Below are 25375 nucleotides of genomic sequence, written 5' to 3'. Positions count from 1 at the left end.
GCATTGCAGATTGCTGTATTGAGATATCAAACTGATAATTATGAGGTGAAAACTTTGCCCATACAGTGTTAGCATGTGTAAATATAGCATAATAGTAAAATAATACTGCTTTAAAACATGCTGCATTCTGCCACATAATTTGCCTTTTCTTACTGCTTAATTTAGTAAGCTTTGCCAAATAATTTGGTCCTCCCCACCACATAATTGCAGTAGCCCTGTCGGAGACCAAAGAGGTCATTTAGAGCATGCCAGGGATTCTGCAAGATAGGTAGGGACCTTACTCTCTCCCTTCTCAACAGAAGACCACCTCCCATACTTGGAGATCCCGAACCAAGAAAGCAGACATATTGAACATGAGGTGCTTTCGACAGTGCAGAAATAAACCTTCAAAGCATCGATTTCTGCACAACAAAAAAAGCCATGACCCAGATGTGCTGATAACTTTCTCCTGGTGTGTGTAAGTAATTTCTGTTTCCTGTTTGGGACCGCAGGAATTCCACGACTTCCCTGAAAAAACATGTACATCGTGACTGCCCTAGGTAGTACTGGCCACCAGTGGAAGCTTTTGGCTGGTGGAGCCAGCCAGGACTCTGCCAGCAAACACCAGACACTTTGACCATCTCTAAATGGAGGTGGGCGAATATCAAATTTAACAAACCAGGCGTTCGCAGCTTTTTGTCCAATGCCCTGTTAAACTTTAAATGCCACACTACGTCACACTTTTTTTGTTGTGAAAGATGAACATTGTTAAATAAGTTTTGAGTTAAGCAGAAGAGGAAATCGCTTATGATGAAAAGGAGTTTTAAAAGCGGGGTGGGGCAGTGATACAAGCATCTTACAACACAACATATTAATGAATCAATTTTATTTGCTATTAAAATTCTTAAGAAGGTTGATTTATTTTACATTTAAGCAGTGGGAGATATAACTCATAAGGTGTGTGTTTAAATAGAATACCTTGTGTGTAATGGCTAGCTAGGAAAGAATGCAGAATAATTAATCCCAAATATTTAATTATTACAGTTTAAATAAGGAATTGCAATTTCTTGAACGCAAAGTTTGTTAATAAATATTAAGTTAAAGGTAAAAAATGCTTAAACTGTGAAACTTGCAACAACATTTTGTTATCTTCGGTTCAGTTAGATTTAAATGAGGTGAACAGCCTAGAGTACCATCCCTGTGAGATAAATACTGAGTATACTCATGGACAAATGTAGATAAAACATTTTCAATTACATTTTATAGTTTTCTGTTTGTTTGAATATCTTCCACTTGTATGCCTCACCCTCGTGCCTGCTGGAATGGCAAGGCCTACAATAATACTTTATCCTCCAAAAAGGGGGCTCTACAAAAAGTACCTCCAATAACCCTATCAACACCAACATATAAAACTGTTGAGCAGAATGAACTTACCATGGACGTAACAAATCCAGTGCTTCCGAGAATTTATTATTTAGAAATAAATTAAGTGCCATTGTACACTCCTCCAACGCACATTTGAGGTCCATCTTGGAAGCCCTAAAACAAGAGATTGAGGCACATTAAACACAACCTTCGAAATTTAAAAATTGCTTCACATCTTACAGTGTCTAAATTTGATACTAGGTCGCAATTATATCTCTTGATGAAGGTCTTCAACCATGTAATAGTATAACAGCTACATAGAGCAGTCACCAAATGTTAGAAATTGGATCTCTAGTTGGTAGAGGTATGCATCCTGTCCAAGTGGAGACCACAATCCTTATCAGGGTAAGCTAGATACACACTTTAAATTAATCTGTGCTCACCCTCTGGTAGTTTGGCACACAGCATATAGGCTTAACTTAAGAGGCAAATGTGTAAATTATTTGTGCAATAAACACACACAGCAACCTTATGAAAACACTTCAAAAAGACTCCTCACCAGTTTTCGGAAAATAGAGAATATTTATCTAAGTAAAATGAAACCAAAACGACAACAATCAGCAGAAGTTCAGATATTATTTTTTAAAGAATAAACTAAAAATAGAGCTTGAAAGTCACTAGGGGTCAAAAGGTTACTTGAGGTCATGAGAAAGGTACAATTCCAAAGTTCAGGCTGAACGTGATGGAGGGTAGGCCGGCTACAGAACCCACACAGCATCTGCTGAAAAAGCACCTTAGATGGAGCAAAGTGTCCAGATCGAGGCCACGATGCGTGGATTTTGCCCACAGTCAGGTCACAGCGTCGTGGTCGGGCTCCGTTGGAATATAGGCAATGTGTCATCTACGAGCCACACAGAGCATCGCAGTTGGGGAGCGCAGGCTGTGGATCTGCTGTCGAACAGCATCTGCGTCAGCTTTGAAGGGCGATGCGTTGGTTCTCACAAGCACAGTGGTGACAATGCATTGGTTTTTGCTGAAAGCAGTTGCAGAATCAATGTTTGGGACCCAGGACTGGTGGGAGCACCTCAGGCAAGGGTAGACTTTACAGATGGCAGAGTCCAGCAGCACCAAGAGAGTTGCAAGAAGTTGTTTGTGTCCTTGGGTGTTCAGAAAACCGGAGGCAAGTCAGCAAGCCCTTGGAATCACTCTGTGTTCAAATGAGATAGGTCCAGTCCTTGTGCTGAACAGGGCAGAGATCAGCAGGGAAGCTCAGCAAAGCAGCAAAGCAGTTCCTCAGAACAGTTAGTCCTGGCAAAGTGACAATCCTTACAACACTGCAGTCTTTACTTCAGCAGGGTTCTTCCCAGGTCTGGGAGTGTACCTTCTTGGTGGGGTCAGAGCCCCAGTACCCATACCCAAATGTGCCTTTAAAGTGGGGGTGACTTCAAAGCAGCTCCTTGAAGTGCACCGGTCCCGCTTTCATCCCAGCCCTGTCCCAAACTATCAGTAGGGGGTAATCCGCCATTTGTGAGGAGAGAGGCATTTCCCTATTCAAGTGTGTCAGCTCCCCTACACCCTTCCTGCCCAGGAAGGCCCATCAGAATGTAGATGAGTGCTCAGGCACACCTAACCTTCCTGTGTTTGTGGCTGTCCAGAGGGAATGCACAAAGGGGGTCATTCCAACCCTGGCGGTCATCGACCGCCAGGGTGGATGACCACGGAAGCACTGCCAACAGGCTGGTGGTGCTTCCCTGCCCATTCTGACAGCGGCGGTAAAGCCGCGGTCAGAAAAGGGGATCCGGCGGTTTCCCGCCGGATTTCCCCTGTCTGGGCTGAATCTCCATGGCGGCGCTGCAAGCAGCGCCGCCATGGAGATTCCGACCCCCTTCCCGCCACCCTGTTTCTGGTGGTTTTTACTGCCAGGAACAGGATGGCGGGAACGGGTGCCGTGGGGCCCCTAGGGGCCCCAGCATGATTTTCACTGTCTGCTTAGCAGACAGTGAAAATCGCGACAGGTGCAACTGCACCCGTCGCACCCCTGCAACACCACCGGCTCCATTCGGAGCCGGCTTCTCTGTTGCAGGGACTTTCACGCTGGGCCGGCGGGCGCCCGCCGGCCCAGCGGGAAAGCCAGAATGGCCTCCGTGGTCTTTTGACCGCGGAGCGGCCAAATGGCAGTGACCGCATGGCGGGCCCAGTCAGAATGACCGCCAAAGTGTAGCTGTTACCCGCTCCAGATGTGTATTGAAGATAGGCTGCAAGTCACAAAGAGCAGTAAGAGTAGAGAAATGCCAACTTTCTTAAAGTGGCAGTTCTAAAATAGTAATGTTAAATCAGACTTTACAAGTAAAGAGGATTTATTATTACCATTCCAAAGATATTAATCATGATGTAACTACTCCTTTCTGATCAGGAATTACAGCTTAAAGGTACATTAAGGAATTCCCAATGCTGGTCTAGGAGAGGAGTTAGCCTCACAGTAGTGAAAAAAGACTTTGGGAGTTTTTCACTACTAGGACATGTAAGACGTAAAAGTACATGTAATTCTTTTTACTTCCATAGCACCCTGTCCTATGGGCTACCTAATAAAAGAAGATATTAAGGCTTGGCAAAGGGGTTTTAAATGCCAGTTTGAAGTGGCAGCATCACACAGTCTCGGCAATTGCAGGCCTGAGATATGGTTAAGGGCTAATGAAGTGGGTGGCACAATCAGTGCTGCAACTAGTAGCATTTAATTTATGTGCTCTGGGTATATGGTATACCACTTTGCAAGTGACTTATAAGTAAATTAACTATGCCAATTGTGTATACACTAATGTTACCATGTTTAGGGGAGAAGCACGTGCACTTTAGCACTAGTCATCAGTGGTAAAGTGCTCAGAATCCTAAAGCCAATAAAAAAATACCGTAAAAAGTGGAGGTAAAAGGCAAAATGTTTGGTGGTGACCACGCAGAAAGGTCCATTTCCAACACCATCCGACTTTCACATTAGTTAACTGGCATACCCAAACAGATTATTTAGTGATTAACCAAGCAGGTATTACTTGATTGATGACATGGTGATTAGAGAGTGCACTGAAAATGATCATGCGCCCTTGGTTTTGTACTTGGAAGGAAGCCTGTTTGAACCCATAAAATAAAATCCGAAATTGTGATTAGATTAGCAGTAACCAGTAATAGAAAAATACTGTAATTTAATTCTTTAAATAAGGTTACATTTCTCCCTACCATTCAAAGACTGGCTCCATTTGGTATGTCTCCATCATAAACGATTTGAACCCAACCAGTACACATCATGCAATAATGCATTGAATGATCTGAATCTCTGTTAATGTCTATATCTTCAGTTAAGGTCAAGGAATGAACAATCTACATTTGTAGCACATTTAGAATGCGGTCAAGCTAATTTGAATTTGTTGGCAGCATTAAAATCTGGGTACACCGAAGATGTGAGGGAAAAAAGAGAACATTTTACAGATCCATGAAAAGATATTCATCTGGGAACACAGTCCATTATTGGATCTCATGGAGGTGGCAAGAAATGATAGCACGTATATATATTTTGGTTCCTAATTGCAAAGGGGGACAAGGCTTCCACTATCGAACCAGAAATCTACATACCAGAAAGCAGACGACGCATGCATTTTGGAGATGTATACACTGACAGCTCTGTAGCTTCAGGGGAACCATGTGTGGTGTCTTTATACTCTTCACAGGATCCTGAATGCAAACCAGAGGATATGTCACATTCAGCAAAGTTTTGAGGGCTATAAACTAAAAAAATGGGGGAAGGCACCAGGATCTGATGTCATTCGCAATGAGGTTGGTTTAAGAATGTACTGGATTTTTCGGGAACACTGTGCCTCGCTAATTTGTCGTTTGAAGCAGGTACTGTCAAGACTTGATCAATTTGATTTACAGAGATAATTCTCGTGTGAGTAGGTGGTTTAAAGGGCAATTTTCACATTTAAATGTGTGCCTGCATTAGACACCATAGACCCCTAATAATAAAAACACTATATTTAATTTCACCTGGGCACACTACTAACAGAATCGTTTGCCAAGTCATGATGCAGTCTGACAACTGTTGTAACTGCCTTGATTGTGTTGAACCAGTAATTCACTCTTTTACTACCCTAGATAAGATTTACCCAGGTACAAATGGTAAGGGCAACTATGAAAATACATTGAGACTATGTAAATCTGATATTTCAAACTGATCACATTTGCTGTTTCACGTTTTTTGTTGCATAAAGAATGCATGGTTGTTAACAAACTTGTATTTTTAAAATGATGAACTTTGGGATATGCGAGTACAAGGGAAATCATTTTATACATTTTATTTTATGTAACTATAATAAGATTTCTTACGTTTTTAAGTTTTATGGATTCTTCATCCAAAATGAAGATATTTTGACCTGGCTTGACCTGTTTATTAGAAAGAGTGAGCTCTAGTAACCAGTGTATATGCTGTGGTAGGAGATGTTCCAAGCTTATTTCACAGAACTCCTGCCAAATAACTGCTGTGCTCCTTTCCCAGCCACGGCAAGTTAGGGTGTCACTTAGAGCTCATGCCACCAGCATCCCATACTACTAAAGAACTCCAGTCAAATAATGACAGCAACTTTGTCATAACAGTGTAGAAGAACTAGTGTATGTCTGTAACCTTGGCACATTGAAGCACAATCCTCTAAATAATATAGCTGTACCCCAACATATCATGCTGCACTCATGGCAACAACACCTAATACCACTGCAAGCACATTAACCATTCCCCTTCTCATAGCGGCAGCACTGTGATATGTTGGTAGCTAAACAAGGGTTTTATCTTTTTGCTAGATGTACTCTTACTGTAGGTTTGATTTTTCTATTCTGATTTAATGACTTCCAAAGAAATCATCAGGGACATAATGTCTGGAATGCAACTTCTGCTCTTATGATTGTGTTGTATTGGAGCAACGTATTGCATTTTACTATTTTTTTTATTGATTTTTATTATTTGCAGTGCAAAGAAAAACAGAGATACATATATTACCCCCCCCCCCCTTTGGTACATCTTGTCACAGCAGTTTCATAAATATGGGGATCTAGCACTATGGACATTCAATGTCTGTAAGCCTGAGCCTCCGCAGGCCCTTCAGTGTACTTTGGTTGCCATGTGGGCCATTATCTCTGCCTCCATATCTGGGGTCTTCCACCAAGTCCTGGAGTCCATCTGCGGTTCCAATGATTCACCTACGCCACCTCCCATCCGCCCCACATTTTCTCATACTTCTTTTCCTTGCCTCTAACCCTGTCAAGTTCCTTTTCCCGGATTTTGCATCTGTCCATACCTTCCCACCATTTGTTGTATCCTGGCAATATCCCCGATGCCCTTTTTCTGGCTATGTCTCTTTTAGCCACCATGAGACCAAGATTAATCAATAGCTTCTGATGCCTGATATGATCAGTTTGTTCCCATATTCCTAGGAGTGCTGTTTCTGGTTTCAGTTCCAGAGGGTTCCCTGTGGCATCCTCCAAGGCCAGCCCTACCTACCTCCAAAACCCTACAATCTCAGGGCAGCTCCATAGGGTGGATAGAATGTGCCAATGTCCCCACATCCCCACAAGCAATCCGCAGTCACTGCCTTCCCTATTTTGTGCAGCAAGGATCGTATGTAGTACACACGTTGCAGTATTTTGAATTGTATTAATTTGAGCGATGCTGGAATGGCTACTTCCGCAGGAAACATAAGCACCTCCACACAGTCTGCTTCCTCCAGCTCCCCACAGTCCCTTCTCTACCTCTCCCATAATGTGTTTAGTGAGGGTTGCGAATTTCTCATTATAGTGACGTATGCAGAAGAGATTAGTTTCCCTGGTATCGCGCCCTCTAAGAGTCTCAGCTCTAGGGGAGCATCCTCTTGTGTCTCTGACTCTGCAGGGATGCTTAGGTATAAAGCCGCTCTCAGCCAGGCGTACTGCAGCCATTGTGTATCTGACATTTACTATTCTTTTTTCAGGTATAAGAATGGCACCACCTCGCTCGCGTCCCACACCTCCGCCAGAGATTATATCCCTATAGCATCGCAGGACTAAAACCCACGCAAATTAGTCACCTTGGGCAGTCGTGTGCCCCCCCCCCAGATAGGTGTTTTCAGGGTCAGACGATTAGCCCATCCCATTTCTCTGGTGAGCGTCTGCCATATCTTGATGACCTTTGCTGTTGCTGGGCAGATTGCAGGTCCCAGTTTTTCCTCATAGAGAGAGTGTGGGTTGCTACTATTATGCCCTTTCCACATGAAATGCAGGGTCCTCTCATGGGGCAAAGGCCCAATGGTTAACTATACTCACTTATGCGGCTTCATAGAATTTCTGAATATTTGGGAGGGCGATGCCCCATCATATTTTGACCTCTGCAGTTAATGACAGGCCACTCTAGGCTGTCCATCTGACCAAATGAGTGTGTGAACTAGTACGTTGACTTTGAATAAGAATGTCTGGAATAAGGTAAGGGAAGTTCTGGAGGACATAAAGGAAGTGGGGAAGGTCACCATCTTAAATAGCGTGGCCCTTTCCCATCAAAGAGACCAGGAGAGACCACCAGTGTTTAACATCCTTTTGAAACCTTTTTAGAAGGGAGGACAGGTTGGTATCATAATAATGGGTGAGTAATCCAAATTCCCAAATATGTTAACCTGTCTAGCTCAATCCTCAAAGGTAATTTCAGTGTTTGACTTGGCATCCATGTGCCCACCAGAACAGCAATGACTTGTCCCAGTTAATCCCAAACCCAGAGACTTCACCAAATACCTGGAAGATGCCTCCCAGACATCCGACCGAAGAGGGAGAATGTGTCAAAAAAAGCAGGATATTATCGTCGTACAGAGAGATGCGTTTTTCACTGCCACTGCTAGTCAGCTGTCCCCACATCCGTCCTAATCCAGTTACCCAGGCCCTCAATCACCAGCGCAAACAGCATCAGCGAAAGAGGGCAGCCCTGTCTAGTCCTCCAATATAATCTAAATTCTCATGAGGGGTATCCTTTGGCCTTCATTTTTGCTCTGGGGTTGTCATATAGAAGCCTAATCCACCTCCTGAATTTTGGGACGAAGCCCATTTTTGCCAGGACTCCAAATCTATACCTCCATTCCACAGAGTTGAAGGCTTTGATAGTGTCCAAGGAGAGTATTGCCTTCCCTTTGGCAGAGTTTGTTATCAGGACCAGGTTATGATGAAGCCTCCTGAGATTCAGTGCCATGGAACAGCCAGGTATAAAACCACTCTGGTACGGATGAACCATAGTCGTCATTACTTTCCCATGTCTGGTCACCAACGCTTTAGCCAGTATTTTAATATCCACATTTAGCAGTAAGATCGGGTGATAGGAAACACTACGTTCTCTGGCCTTGCCCGGTTGGTGCATCTGAATGATTGTTGCTTATCGCATATCCGTAGGGAGTTCCCCAGTTTCAAATGCCTTTAGGAATGCTGCATGTAAGTGTGGTACTGTCCACTTACGGAGCTCTCGGAAGAACTCTACCGGGTTCCCCTTAGATCCTGGGGTTTTTCCTGCCTGCATTTTCCCCACCGCCTCTGTCAATTCTTCCTCATTGATATCATCCTCTGGCTCTGCACTCTGGATAGGGGATAACTGTGCCCTTGGGCAATCAGTGGTGAAGCTGTCTATTTCCTCCTCCCGGATTCTCTAATAAATGAGTCCCTTCATTCTCTTTTACCTGTCCAGGCTAATAATTTGCCTGCTTTATTACCAGCCTCAAGGAGGCATTTACTTTTCAAGAGGTTTTGGCATTTTACTTCTTCTCTGGCCACTACGCTGTATTCCTCCCTTTTGTGCAATATCTCTCTCTGTCTCCTGATTTGGTGAAACTGTATACCTGTTCTCTAGTACTGTTAATTCGCTTTCCAGGCACTCTCTTCTGCCTCTCTCTCTCCTGTCCCCCTCCTCCCTAGTCAAAGCCACCCCTGGAGGTGGCCATGTACGCCTGCCATAAGGTCATCGGCTCTGCACTGAACCTATGTTTTCGTGAAATATTATTGGCATGCTTTCCCTAGACATTCTACAACTTTTGGATTTTGGAGTCACCAAGTTTCCATCCTCCAACCCCCCACTGGTGGTAGGGCTCCCAAGGACATGGTTACCTGTAGCGGGGCATGGTCACTGACTCTCTGTGCAAAGTAGGTTGCCCCTGACCAGAGGCCATCACTGTGAAAGACCTCCCAGGTACCTGTAGTCAAGTTCCTCTGCCATGTCCCTTCAAGGGGGACTCCAGTTCAAGCATTATTGATCCTCCATTGCTCAGCCCAGCAGGTTGGTCATCATCGGGGTCACCTTTGGGAGCTGTTCCTCCTCTGACCCCTGTTCGGATCCCGAATGTTCTGTACCACTGCCTCTCGTGTTGGGAGGAGCTTCCTCCACCAATTGCTAGTTGGGGTCCCATTTTTTTCAAGTTGAGATCTTGGAAAATCTTCGCCTGTGCGGCCCTGATTTGGTCCTGTGTTGGGGTGACGATGGACCCCTTTCAGGCTTTCCGCGCCCTTCATTTTGTTGTTTGCCTTGTCCACCACTTGCTGACCTCCTCTCCTGGCCAGGCTTTGCGGTGAAGTCCATGTGTTTCCAGCCAGACTAATGCCTCCTGTGGCAACAATCACAGAAGGCTCCCCTCACCCGCGAGCGCAGCAACCTGTCTCTCCAGGGCACTCTTGGTGTCTTTGATTGCCTCTTAGAGTGCTGTTGTATGCTGTGCCGGACCCTTACTCTTGTCTCCAGCTTCTCGTGAGTGTCCTTGGGGGGCACTCTCTGACGGCGCTTCTCTGCCAGCCCACAGCTTCCTCATGGTCCTCCGTTAGTGCCACTTCTGAGAGGGCCCTGACTGATGAGGCAGTGGGAGCTGCTACGTGGTATCTGACTAGTTCAGCCAGTGGGGAAGAGAGAAGCCCAGTCAGGAAGACCACAAGGGCTCCGTTACACCATCACCTCCTGGGGTGGGCGGAGGCCCAACCACACTCCAGGCCCCACCGTTGTCCTCTGACACCCGGTCCTGCACACACCGGGACTACGGAGCACCAGCCCCTTTCACACCTGCACCCCGGGCACCACCAGGCCGCCCATGGGAGGTGGGTCTATGGGAGGGAACCCTCATCGCCCCCACCAGGCCAGGGCATCTCCTGCACCAATGTCCATCTTCTGCGCTCTGCTACTGCTGACTGGACTCGCCCAGGCGGCCCCCCGCAACCCAGGTGGGCTGAGGGTCACACCTTCAGGTCTCAGCCACCCCCAGTGGGCCACGATCTTCTTCTGTGTCCTGGGCCGACCCATATTATACCTGCAAAGCAACTGCCACTGTTGCGTCACGTACTGTTGAGCAGTCCAGGCGGGGGTACGGTGGGGTGGGGCCAGAGTGGAGGCCGCCACCAAGCTTGAACGACTTCCGCTTCAATTTCTGCCCCTATGTGACACTGTCCCAAGAGAGGGGTAGGAAGACATCCACTGCTAATTCCCGCCAGAGCGGGGGATGGGGGGAGAAGGAGGAGAGCACAGTACCCCGGCCTCCGCTGGTCCGTTTTAGCAAACTCGAGGCCACCACATCTCCTCAGGCCTGGCTGGGCTTGCTCCTGCATGCGCTGCCAGGCAGAACAACCACCGGCCCTGCAGGCCACCAAGGTTCCTCTCCACCCCCGTGGCGCAGCGCTCCCCGGGCTTTGGCCCGGGCAAATGGATCCTCCCTCCGCTACTTCCCCACCTCCCCACTGAATCCATGTGGGCCCCTGCAGCCCTTGTGCAGCCCTGTCAGCTACAGTGCACCCGCCTCCATTCGCTTTTCTCAGTCACCAGCTCCACAGTCCCTTCCGCAGGTGCCCGGGACCCAGCAGGGGACAGAAACAGCATTTGTGGGCTCAGAAGGAGTCTGGTCAAGGATGATGTTCCCCCCTTTTTTGGCCGATGACGAGCGGAGCTCCGGACTATGCATCTGACTCCATTGCCGGCTTGGCCACGCACCCACATATTACATTTTTGATAGGTATCCTGTACTTAATGTAAGATTTAACACACTGAGATCAACAATCAGGATTCAGACCTGTCAAATAGCAAAATGTAACTGGACAGATAAAATAGAAAATGTGTTAATGCCTCTTGGTGAGGACCAGCAGTCCTGATACCCCTAACACTGTCAAAGGCATATCATAATACTGCCCATAGTCATGTTTGTAACCCAAACATTTGCACACAAGGAAATATGGTAGAAAGGACTGGAATGGAGTATAGACTAAATCAGTTTATTCTACCTAATAGAAGCTAACAAGAAACAATTAACAAGCAAGAGCAACTAGTTCAGATTGCAGATCCATTATTTGTCGATTGTGTGCTCATTTCAGCTGTACATTCTAATGAAGACAAACGTCAGTTGGATTAGTTTGTAGTATGGCAGTTGCCTATAAATATGTAATGCACTCTCACATGTATGTCATAATATGATGTACCACATAATACAATCACCCTTGTCACTCAACAACAATGACCACTCTTATAGCGCCCAACCATCACTCTAAATCAACCACAAAGACCCCCCTTTCCATGTAACACCCCAACACAGCCAAGCTACAGGATATTACCCGATACAAGACCCCAACCACAACACAACCCCATACTACCTCTATTAACCACAACTTTAAAGGTATTTCCACTTTGCATACATGATCACTACCTCTTCAACAATTCAATTGACCACCATAATACACTGTTCTCTATTCGCTCATAAGCTCCATACCAAACAAACCACAGTGAGGGTAATCACGCTTCTTGCTCTAGATGTGTCACAACGCTTCTCCTAACCCTACAATACCCATCCCATACACTCTCCTTTGAGTCACAGTAAAATAAATGTAAACATGGACTACACCACAAACTTTTATGATAACCCTAACTCAGCCAGTCAACACCCCCACTACCCCCCCCAATCCAGCACATTCTACTCCTTCCAAATAGAAGCACTCAGCTGAGGTAGGAAGAAAACTGACATAAAAGATACATCTAGCTGGGGAATTCCCTTATCCCCTGCATTCACAATTAAGCACACACAGGACATCCAGCGAATATGTCATCTTAACACTAACCATTTAAAAAGAAATATGTCTCTTCTGCAAATCCAAATAGCTAATACACCACTCATCTGCGAAACAACAAACAGTTCACCTACTGTAAGACATCAGATACTATTCTTTCCCGTCACCAAAATAACAAGCCCACCATTCATGCCAAATATTAGAACAGACAGTTCTTACCTCCTGAAAGTACAAGATATTCGGGGTGATCAGCAACCCAGAAGGCGTCCCCATTTTCGGACAATCAGTATGGAAACCCTACACCTAATACAACACTTTATAGCAGGCACAGTGTGTTTACTGATAATCCAGAAGGGAGGCAAACACATCTTCAGACTTGTACTTTTGTTTGCAAGAGCTCTACGGTCCCAAGTAGTTGGTAGGCGTGTGCTATATACAACAGCACAAGAATGCATAACGTGAAATAACATTCATAGCAGGATTTCCTAATCCATTTGGCCCACTTACCGGGTGAAAAACCCCACACCGACGGGTTCCATCACTTTAACAGCATGCATCTTAATGGAGGTTAGCATTTTAACTGGAGTTAATGTTATTATGTGTGGGTTAAAGAAACTGCATGTGACCTCATGATGTCACTGTTTGCAAGATTAGCAAGTTTGTACAAGCAACCGTCTAGTGACTGCATTCCGGTATCTCGTCTCCGATTAAGATATGACAGATTTTACTGCTTCAAACACGTGTTTTTTTAAGGCCATACATTATTGGGAGTTTACTAAACAGGTTACAGAACAGTAAGCACCGAGAGCAATAATAATGTCAGGGGCACTGCACTTAGACCCATGAAATTATCTATGGAATAAAGACAACCATATTACAAGACTCAAGCACAGATAATAGGACACGTTTTAGCATCAAAAGCACCAATCAAGACCATCCCAATCACGCCACAATCTAATAAGAACACGGATGAACTGTTGAGAGTTGATGCTGGAAGCCGGTGTCTGAATTGAGATACTGTAACAAATGATTAAGCAGAATTTATAGGTTTGTAACGCAGATCAAAAGTAAATCATAGATATGGGTGACAACTGTTGATTTGTGTGAAAAGAGTAAAAGAGAACTAGTCCGACAATAATGTGAAGACCTAAAACATATGTATTTGGTTTCATTTTAACTAGTGTCTCAGGAAATACCCGGAGCTGTAGAAATACTGTTAGACCATGCATCTTGTCTTAAAGTAAAGACCTAAAATAACACAGAGATAATAACTACATTTTAGATTGGCCATTTTGTATTTACTTATAATGGCAAATCTTGTAAAAAACATTCTTAATAGAGTTTTATGATTTAAGAAATACACACACATGAAAGCCCTTCCACCCCGTGGATTCCTTTCCGGCCTCTAGTGCTTTGTTAATTTGCTGATCTAAACCACCTCTGTGCCCATACTTTGGACAGTTTAAGTGCAGCGCTTCACTATATCAATGCCTTCTTCTTGTTGGCTTTAGTTTTGTTTACATCCGGGCTGCCAGTATGGGAAGGGACCCATGCACTGTGGCATTTGTTTCCCTGTTTTGCAATACTAATGTCGTAGTATTCTCCCTTGCTCCAGAGACAGGTGATCTACCATTTAGGTGTGCATAGATATTGGATTGTCCTCCCTTTCCATGGAGTGGACGCTGATGGAGGGGCTAAAGAAACCACGTCTTATTCTTTATGTGATGCAGGTGGAGGCGTGTGCCTCCCCACTTCATAGATAAATCCAATTTCAGGATTTTGAACCAAAGTAAAATACAAAGGGGCCAGAGACTATTTCGAGGTATGTTTTAAGAACTTCTCAATTGAACGTTCTTCATTTCCAGCACACATTATTCTAAGCTCATGATTTCCATTACAAGCCAAAGACTCCCTCCTTTATCAACTAACTTCCTTCCACTGCATTTGTTCTCATCTGTGCAGTCATTCTTCTGGGTGACTGAACTATTAATCTCTCTAATAAATCTCTCTGAAAATCGCCAATGAACCGTTTGATCTCTACATTTCGTCTTACTATATCCTTTCTACACTTCCTGCAACCCTCCCTTTGAACAGCATTTACTCTCATCTCAATTCACACCTCCTGTTCCTCATCTATGTCTTCTTACTGTAGATGCACATTTTTTAATGGCATGATTCACGTAGTGTGGTCTCATGGGTTTTCACTTCTACACCTCTACACTGCCTGCTGAGTTTCTTCCTAAATAGTTTAATTAGTCTGTTAAACCTTTACACCCCCATCTTATCAGCCAAGCTATGGCAACAGAGGTCACACAGCTATTTTGAGATACTTTAGCACAGACTTCTCAAACGAGTAGCTCGTATACTACTGGTAGCTCACTGGCTCCCTGCAAGTAGCTCTCCGGCCTGCAGTCTAGCCTACTACATTTGGAGCTTTTGCTTGGTTGAATTCATATATGCATCCTAAAATTGAAAAGCATGTATTTTGGATAAAATCATATGCTCATAAAGTGATGTTTTAAGAAAAATTGATTTCCGAAATATATTTAAAGTGATATTTGCATTATAATCAGAAGACTTATTACAAATGCTGTTAACTTGGTGCTTTGGGCACTGCAGCTGTGGCTGTCAAGTATAACTTATGTGGAGGCATTCCAAATTGATTGCATCTGTTTTTACATTACTGCTTGCAAATCTGCCAGATGCACTGAGGTAGCACCTACCAGTAATCTAGCATGGTGTGGCCGCTAATGTAATAGTGTCTGAGCAGGGCACTTTTCACTGAAAAGAAGTAGCTCTTAGTACAGAAGTAGCTCTTACTACAGAAAAGGTTGGAGATCCCTGCTTTAGAATGAACAGAAATCTCTATTTAACCTCTTGTGTGTCCTTGCTCTACACAAGCCATGTTATTCCAAACTCAAGTCAGCTTCACTAGCTTTATAATCCTCAGCATCTGATTCTCCCTTCCATTGTTTGTTTGCTCCTGTCCTCGAACTGCCCTTTCATTCATCATCAGACTGATGACTTTGTTCTTTATTTCAATTTGAAACTAATGCAATACAGATCTCCTTCTCATCCGTTTCAGTTCCCTCCTGTAATATATAGTTCTTAAATACTAGAATTTGAATGCATGTGTCTTATAAACAAGGCTGACATTTTTTACTTTCGCTGGGTTTAAACCCAACCTGTTTCCCAATCAATTATTTCCGTGCCATTTTGATAAAATCCGTTTATTTTTTTGGGATCCATCCAACTTTTCGGCCTGCATCGAAATACAATTATGTTTATTTTGAGTGCTACCCGTTAAACTAAAAGCTAAACCAGAAACTGATATAAAAAAAATACATTAAACATTTTACAACAGTCGTCAGCATCAAACGACATCTCTCTGCCTCCGAATAAGCCAGGCTGTAAAGAGGTGAAGAGCCACCATTTCACTTTGTGTAAACGTCCCCGAAGCAGGTTTCAAATTTTAAACAAATGTGACTCTCATTAAGGGCAGCAGTTATTTATGCTTTGGGGCAATATATGATAGGAAAAGCATAAACACTGTAGCTTCATCTGTAGCACAACCAGTACAAATTGGGCAACAGGGAGTTTGGAGTAGAAAATGACTCCATTTAGTAATGAAATTGTTCAATGAGAAAATGCACATCGCGAACTTGAGATACCAGGTTTCAGTGAAAACTGGTGTAATATAATCTAAACATGGTTCAACTTTAGGCGTACATTTCTACAATAAAAATGCCTTGGTCAAAATGCTATGATGAGTATTAAGAAACTCCTTTTCCACAGCCCAGAGCTTATAAGCTGACTTTATGGCAGGGATGCTATCAAGAATGATCGTGTTAGGACATTGCCTATGACGCTGAAGACCAGTTTGACCCAACATGTCCCTAACATACCTAGACCAACCCAAGTCTCTACTGTCAGAATAACCCAGTTCATCAGCAAGTGCACCCTTAAGGTGGCTAGGTTCTGGTGTACTCCATGCTGCTACCCAATATAAATGGGGGTCTAAATTTAGCAGATGAGGTCATATCAACGATGCCCAAATAAAAGAGAAATGTTGGTGAAACACAGGGAAGTTTCAGCAACCTTTTCAAGAATCTTCTTTCGCAGGTCAATAGATCAGCAAGGAACATACAGCCACAAACTTCCACTTTCTGAATTCTGGTGCTGTGCATTTCTACACATCTAGGGCAGAGGACACACAGTGACAGGCAAATCCATAGATAGGGAAATACATCCACCTGCTGCAGACTACAGTTGTTCATAGTAAAATCATTTCTTGCACATTTATGTGATCGGAAGATCATTCAGTCAGTCAATTTTATTTAATCGGCAGATTGCCATAAAATCACAAAACCATTTAAATACACATTAAAAATTTTAAATTTTAAATTTGGAACATTGAAAACATATGACTTTACATTAATAATCATATATATAAGAAAAGGTTGAAACAGCAAAACATAAAGTTAAAATGTCATCCATCAAAACAGATTTCCTAAATACTAGAAGAAACTAGTGAAGCCTTTTAAATTCATGGCCTATATCTAAATCAACTTATACATCTACATCGAGCAATTCATATTGTTTCCTAATAAAAATGGGAGATCTAATAAAATTTAATATAGACTGATAATTTTTTAACAAAGCTCAGCGCTTCCTTATAGTGTCTACCTTTTGCCCTATGTAACAAAGGCAGTTTAAAAGCATACCTAGGGGGCAGTATATAGTGTGCAAAATAGGAGAAAGTGGCATGTGCTCTGCTTGGCCAGAGCATTACAAGGGCAGGTGGGCAGGTCTTTTTGCCAAGTACACCGTGTGGGAAAGGCCACTCTAAAGTGTATTAGATTTAACCTAAATAAAGTTAGGCAAGCGCATACTAATGGACTCTGAAACCAGGCAAAATAAGGTTCCATAGTGTCTGTGGTTGAAATTTGGATGTAAGGCTCAAAAGATTTCAGCTTCAGCGCACCATGGAGTCTAACACCCATTCATTTCACCTTGCCTGCATTAACCAGAAGACCCTTATTCCTTCAGAAGCCTGCAAATTAATCTAGAAGTGTCTGTACATAGGGGACTTGGAATCCAGAATAGTATCATCAGCACATAAAATGGTGGCAATCTTTATTCCACCAAGACTGGGAATATCATTTTTCCAATGGCTGACCTCCTCAATACCTGTTTTCTATAAACAGAAAAAGGAGGTGAGCCAAGGAACAGTTTTGTAGTACGCCTTTGTTTACTAGGTAAGATTGAATGGTTTCCTCTGCGGCTTCCCATCTAATGGTAGAAAAGTGTCTACTGTGGCTGTGAATCAAGGTGTTTAAGAGATCCAGGGAAATACCCATCTCCTGAAGAGAGTTCCATAATGCGGACCTTTGAACTTTATTGAAAGTGGATCAAAGACCCACGAAAATAAAGGTAGTCTTTTCAGTTTTACAGACTTTTCCAAAATGAAATGGAACTTAAGGACCTGATCATGTGTGCCTATCCTTTTCCTAAACCCATCCAGATTTATAAAAAAGATCAAGTTGGACTGTGCCTATGCATCGTGCCCAGACAATACTAGAAAGGCATTTTTTTTGTAAATTCTCCAAAAGACTCATGGGTGACAACGGTCACAATAACATCTATATCCCTTCTTGTATATTGGTACCATTTTCAGTATTGGGTTCAGCACTAAGCCAAGAAGGTGATATTGGAGACACTCCTAATATGCTGTTAGACAAAGAAAGTAGAACGTCATAGAGATAGGTCTGATTTGTATAAATCAGCTGAAACTTTTTCAAGGTGCAGAGCCTTGCCACTCTTACAATAATAAGGGGAAAGATTTATTTTAGTGTTTAAGGATCTATTTTTAACATTCCCTGCCGGTGCTTCACAGGCAAGGTACAGACCTGTAAAATGTTCAAACCAATGTTCTTTATCATATGAACATTTGGTTTTACCAGATATTTACTGCTGTTGGGTGTAATATGCCAAAAGGTTCTTATGTTTTGAATATACTGCCTTCTTTCTATCTTGCATTAAGAACAGTTCCTTGCCATTTTTTGCCATTCAGTAGGCCCTTGTTGCTTGCTCTACTGTCGATAAGTAAAATGTTATTGTTAAGTTACATGTCAACAGTCAAACCAAAAGTGTCAGCCATGTTCGACTGTCAAACAGTGAACAACTGTTTTAGAGAAAGTTTGGCTACTTTATTGAAAATGGACATGTGCTGTTTCATGCTTTGTTGAGATTCAGGTATTGTTGATACATCAAATATAATTTATTGGTTTGACAATAATTCAAATGGCAGCCCATCCCATTTGATTATTTTCCTATTATTTCCTGTTTATGTGTATATGCTGTTACTGGGGCCTTTTGGCTTCCCAGATAGTGAGATAAAAGATTATGGTGACAGTTAAAGGGTTGTGAGCGCTTTCGAGGTGTTCAATCAGCCACAAATCAAAGACAAGGTGAAGCTAAAGAGATCAACAATTATGTAATCTATAATGCACTTACACAGACCATTGTGGAAAGTATACGAGGCAAACTGATTTGGCTCTGCTATTACATGCCTACAGGCCAGGTGCTCAGGTTAGGTGAGCCAGTAGGACTCTACACTTTGGCAATACTACATGGAGTGTACCCTAAATTATGAACCAAAACAACAACCAAGGCTTCTTTGAAAATACAGAGAAATGTGATGCAAGATCACACCAGTTAGACAGTATGAATTCCAGTGTGAGGCCGGATATATTCCAATTTAAGATTTTTAACAAACTACTGACAGGTTCACACTCTTACCCTACCGAAAGTAACATGGGAACTGCAACAAACAGGGGTAACATAGTATGGAAAGTACTAAATTTAGGCAAGTCTGGTGTACAATTTTTGATTACGTGGGGTATGAAAACTTTGTTAGGGGATGCTGATGTTTCTCCAATGCATCTGTTAGGGACTACATGGAGATCTTCCAAGCAAGGAAGGAATTTACCCATTTGTCTTCTCTAAAGGAGTCATTCAGTCTCTTCCTCATTACCTTATATTGACCGAAGCTTATTTGCAGTTGTTAACCCATAGTAGTTGAAACATGTTCAGCGTAACTTCGGTTGATAAAGCTGCTGCTAACTGAACTTCCACTTCTGTTACTGGAGTTGGAATTAAAGTTGCCTGTATGATTGTTCTGAGGACTCCACAGTAAAAGAAAAGTATACTTTCTTAAGGCCACTATATTAACCTCAGTATCTAGGTTTGACAGCTGCAGTCTGTGAGCGCTCAAGAATCTGCAGTGTTCCCAAGACACCCAGTACATACTGGTTTTCTCTTTGTTGCCTGCTTCAGCACTCTAAAACAAAAAAAACGACAAAAAAACTCAATATAGGGAACATCATTTGGGGTCACATCTTGGAGCATAAGCCCTTGTTCAAGATATCAAGGGGCTCTTCTGAAATATAATTTGGAACTAGATCTAGTTTGAATTGCTCAACTATGACCCAAGGGGTGCAAACTTACCCGGATGGTGAACCTGCATTTTTGTTCACTTTGGCTGGAGAGAAAACTCCATTGGCATTTTGCCTTGTGGCTAACTTAAAAGAAATAGTGTGATTTGCAGGATTACCCTTAAAATTAGGGGTACGATTAGTGTCTTTGGTGTCAAATACCAGCTTGTTGGCCAGGCCAGTGGCAAAGTTTGGGTGCAACAGATTTTGTAGGGTATCACCTTGGAGCACCTTCTCCATATTTCCTATAAATGCAACCTAGGGTGGTAAAAAAGGTGGTCAGAGTTCCCAAGGATTGATAATTAGTGGGATCAGGTGACAATTGCCATGGTTCCAGATTTAGTTTGCCCTTCTCAGTTGTTTTGGGTGTTACAGTAGCAAACAGGAAACAGAAGCAGCAGTGGATAGTTTACCAAGTGGGTTGAAGTGTACTCCCCTATGGGGCTGACTGATCCGACTGTGTCATCAATTCAAGGACCTTCCTCAGCTCCTTTTGCTACAGATCAGGGAAACAGCCATCTACCACCTACTTCGTTATCCAAATCCTTGTTTCTTAGCACAGTGTCCCATTGCAGCTTATCACTCTAGTTTCCTCAGTGTATGTTACATTTCTGGCTCTAATGGGACAGCACTAAAATCACTTGTTCTGCATGTTCCCGGCATCAGTTGCCCCGGCATCTGACCAGGTTCACTTCCCAAAAGTGGGAAAAAAAGTATTGTCCTATCAATTCACGTGGTCTTGGTGTCTGTTGTCCAGCATTTGGTGGGTTTAATTTCCCCGGCTTCTATCCTGGGTGAGCAAGACTGGACATCTGGGATAGGGGACTCCTACCTGCCTAGCTCTGCTAAAAGATACACATTTTTCAGCTTTGTATTTAGGCTCATCTATAATATCATTAGCCGTAAGGTGTTCATGAATACTTCTGGCCAGGCTGGGCAAGCTTTTCAATTTCAACTCCATAGGTGAGTGATGTTTAACTAGAGAATCAGCAATTCTTCTTCGCTCTATCAGTTGTAAACCGATTTTCTGAGTCTGGGCTATATATATATATATATATAAAGAGATACAGTAAGGCATTTTTGCAAATGCACCCAGGACTGTGAGAAATAGGAAGGCTGGCAGAGCATCATTCATACTGTGATTTCTGGTACTACATAAGGAATGCAGGGGCACCCCTGCCTGCGTTGAGTTGCAGATCCAAGTACCCACTGCAGACTGTGGGTGTATTGACTAAGGTGCATCTTTGGGAATGACTGAGATCTTGCAGAGCCTATAAGGTCTTATCAGTGATTCCTTCACCTCCGTCAAGTCCTGGAAATTACTGGGAAATCCATGTATGATTCAGAGCTATTAAGCGTCACGGCAGAAGGGATTCCCCCCTGGTGCGGTAGAGTTCTCTGTGACAGACTTGTTTGACACAGGCCATTTATGGATACCTGGGATCTTCTGTCAAGTTTGGAGGGGAGCAGTAGGCAGTACAATTGAATATGAAAAAGCTTTATCGGGTCATGTGAATACATTTCTCAATACCCAATTTCTTATTAGAGCCTGAGGCTATTGGATTTCCACCTACTTCAGAAATAACCCGCATGAAAGGGCTTGCCTCTGGAGTGATCCTTTCATGTGTTAAATATCTGAGATGGAGAGTTGGAGTCAGGAATATTCAAGGTATCAATAGTATCAACAGAGTCAGAATAAAAATTAGCCAGATTTGGGATCATGTAACAAGGCGCTGTGTTAACCATACAGGGAGTGCAGAATTATTAGGCAAGTTGTATTTTTGAGGATTAATTTTATTATTGAACAACAACCATGTTCTCAATGAACCCAAAAAACTCATTAATATCAAAGCTGAATATTTTTGGAAGTAGTTTTTAGTTTGTTTTTAGTTTTAGCTATGTTAGGGGGATATCTGTGTGTGCAGGTGACTATTACTGTGCATAATTATTAGGCAACTTAACAAAAAAAAATATATACCCATTTCAATTATTTATTATTACCAGTGAAACCAATATAACATCTCAACATTCACAAATATACATTTCTGACATTCAAAAACAAAACAAAAACAAAAACAAATCAGTGACCAATATAGCCACCTTTCTTTGCAAGGACACTCAAAAGCCTGCCATCCATGGATTCTGTCAGTGTTTTGATCTGTTCACCATCAACATTGCGTGCAGCAGCAACCACAGCCTCCCAGACACTGTTCAGAGAGGTGTACTGTTTTCCCTCCTTGTAAATCTCACATTTGATGATGGACCACAGGTTCTCAATGGGGTTCAGATCAGGTGAACAAGGAGCCCATGTCATTAGATTTCCTTCTTTTATACCCTTTCTTGCCAGCCACGCTGTGGAGTACTTGGACGCGTGTGATGGAGCATTGTCCTGCATGAAAATCATGTTTTTCTTGAAGGATGCAGACTTCTTCCTGTACCACTGCTTGAAGAAGGTGTCTTCCAGGAACTGGCAGTAGGACTGGGAGTTGAGCTTGACTCCATCCTCAACCCGAAAAGGCCCCACAAGCTCATCTTTGATGATACCAGCCCAAACCAGTACTCCACCTCCACCTTGCTGGCGTCTGAGTCGGACTGGAGCTCTCTGCCCTTTATCAATCCAGCCACGGGCCCATCCATCTGGCCCATCAAGACTCACTCTCATTTCATCAGTCCATAAAACCTTAGAAAAATCAGTCTTGAGATATTTCTTGGCCCAGTCTTGACGTTTCAGCTTGTGTGTCTTGTTCAGTGGTGGTCGTCTTTCAGCCTTTCTTACCTTGGCCATGTCTCTGAGTATTGCACACCTTGTGCTTTTGGGCACTCCAGTGATGTTGCAGCTCTGAAATATGGCCAAACTGGTGCCAAGTGGCATTGTGGCAGCTGCACGCTTGACTTTTCTCAGTTCATGGGCAGTTATTTTGCGCCTTGGTTTTTCCACACGCTTCTTGCGACCCTGTTGACTATTTTGAATGAAACGCTTGATTGTTCGATGATCACGCTTCAGAAGCTTTGCAATTTTAAGAGTGCTGCATCCCTCTGCAAGATATCTCACTATTTTTTACTTTTCTGAGCCTGTCAATTCTTTTGACCCATTTTGCCAAAGGAAAGGAAGTTGCCTAATAATTATGCACACCTGATATAGGGTGTTGATGTCATTAGACCACACCCCTTATCATTACAGAGATGCACATCACCTAATATGCTTAATTGGTAGTAGGCTTTCGAGCCTATACAGCTTGGAGTAAGACAACATGCATAAAGAGGATGATGTGGTCAAAATACTCATTTGCCTAATAATTCTGCACTCCCTGTAGAATCATATCCTATATACAAGTGTTTTGCCTGGTGTTGTGAATTGGCTGGAGCAGTCATTTCTACTAGTTTTTACTTTGGCTTAAATGAGCTAAGACTGCACCCTTCTGGGAGTGGGTACACATGATGGCTCATTTAACAGTCCTGTTTAACGTTTTTTTGGCACTAACTTAAAAGAGCTTTCTGAATATCAAAACTACTGTGCACAAAGACCAAGGCATAGAGAATATTTCTAAGGAGTCCTAAATCCAGTATGGTTTGTAAAACCTGTACTGAGTTGTACTATACTTACTGCACTGCTCATCCAGATTGTGCAAAATATGTGGAATATAGAACAAAGCTGCACAATACACTTACCTCTGATGCCCTGCCACAGTGTTCTCCCCTCTTTTCTCCCCTGTGTCCAGAGAATCATCCAGTTGAAGGAACTTGAAACAAACTCACAACAGGTCCTTAACCTTCAGTCAGTTCCAAATGACTTCATTCTATTCAATAGATGCAAAATGTTTCCTTGCGGTACCTTGACAAGGGGACTCCTACCTGATTGTTAATGAGGCAGCGAGGAGCAAGAAGCAGAACAATGTGAGGTCCAATCTTGAGGGCCAGCCAGTAGAGCAGTACCAGCAGCCTGCTGCTCACCTTCCACAACCTTCCAGGGGGTAAGGGCAGGCTGACGACAGCCCAGCATGGAGGCTGAGCCTCAATCTCAGACCTAGTTCAAGATGCCAGGATTGATTCCAATGCCACTGCCGGTCGGCAATTACTGAGTTCCTTCCTGCCCCTGGTGTAATGTTTGTGGGTGACCATGATTACCCGCACAAAAGAGGAACACTAAACTTGATAGGGGCTGGCAGCATCTGTACCAGAGGAGCCATCAATGGCATCAGTAGTACTTTGTGTGTTCAAGGGTGGGCAGGACTACAGCAGCAGCAGCAGCAGCACATCATCAGATAGACAACTCACAGTTGCCCTTCAGTCCCTGTGTCTGCAGTCCCCTGTTACAATGTCCACCCCTTAACCCGCTGTCCTCCTTCAGATCATTAGAAATGGAAAAGTCGCCTACCATCTTTCCAGCTTCTAAGGATGCATTATGGTCTATCCCTATACTAAAATTCCTCTCCTCATTCCTCCGTTTCTTAAGTCTGACCCATTTCACTGCTATTTACAGACTCATGTTTTCTCATTTTTTTCACTCTTTAAATGTTATCTCCCCTGCAACCTTTCAACCTGGGAATACCTCAGAAATAATTTTGTTGTCAGTTTAACATTTTGTCCATGAAGCTTCTGACAAGTTATTATTTTGTTTACTTACCATTTCCATTGATGTTGAAACGGTGCAATATTATTCTTTTCATAATTCACTCTCTCTCTCCTAGGCATTTTGTCTCCACGTATAATGGATTGATGTTCCCCATAAGATCACGCCCTCACTTCAAGGAAAGGTTCCTAAACAAAGTTAATTGCTCTCACTACAGTGTCCCACGAGGCTCTTTCATAGCCAACTTATTTCTCCTTGAGCTGTTCCTTTGATTTTCATTATTTCGTCCTTAAGCTTTTATTATCATGTGTTTGCCAATGATTCACGCGTTATGTTTTCCTACTTTTTCTGTTTCCATTAACACTAGAGCGTCCACTTGTCTCTTTGCTGTCAACTCATGGATGGCCATTCATTTCTTAAAACTCCACTAAATATTATTATTTTAGTAATCCTCCAGTTCACGCTGCCCACTCTAATGTTGCTCTGATCTGGCATCCATCTTTGCAATGTCTAGAATTAGTTTTCACTAATTCGGTTTTCAATACCGAAACTTCCACTTGAGACTCTTACTCTGTCCTGTTTATATTATGTAGCACTATACGTGGGTCTGCCCAAATATGGATCTGCTCGATTACAAGTCACTCAAATTTCATGCATCGTTTTGCTACTTGAATTTTTGAATTTATCGCACTACTTCACATTATGCAATTTAAAGGAAGTTTCCATAAAAATGACCTACCAGCTCTCTGGTTGGCCAGTGAATAGTCATGATCTAAACCTGCCTATCTGGAGCCTCAAACCTGAATTTCTAGTGCATCAGCTGGTAGTGTCGCTTAGAGGCCATTTGTCCTCTAAATCGAGGCGCACATGTGGCACATACCAGATACTGAGCATGCATAGT

General features: G+C 43.1%; 1 protein-coding gene across 3 annotated transcripts in view; it reads right to left on the bottom strand.

Annotated features, from left to right (window-relative positions):
* The window catches only part of TTC39B (tetratricopeptide repeat domain 39B), a 486814-nt gene that overhangs the window by 196043 nt on the left and 265396 nt on the right, over positions 1 to 25375 (bottom strand). For all 3 annotated transcript variants that reach the window (XM_069238795.1, XM_069238785.1, XM_069238805.1), the window contains one exon: positions 1414 to 1518. In XM_069238795.1, the coding sequence (XP_069094896.1) occupies positions 1414 to 1518 (105 nt within the window). The remainder of the gene's footprint in view (positions 1 to 1413; positions 1519 to 25375) is intronic.

Source organism: Pleurodeles waltl, chromosome 1_2, assembly GCF_031143425.1.
Source record: "Pleurodeles waltl isolate 20211129_DDA chromosome 1_2, aPleWal1.hap1.20221129, whole genome shotgun sequence".
In the NCBI taxonomy this organism is placed as follows: domain Eukaryota; kingdom Metazoa; phylum Chordata; class Amphibia; order Caudata; family Salamandridae; genus Pleurodeles; species Pleurodeles waltl.
This window is presented reverse-complemented; position numbering and strand designations above follow the sequence as displayed.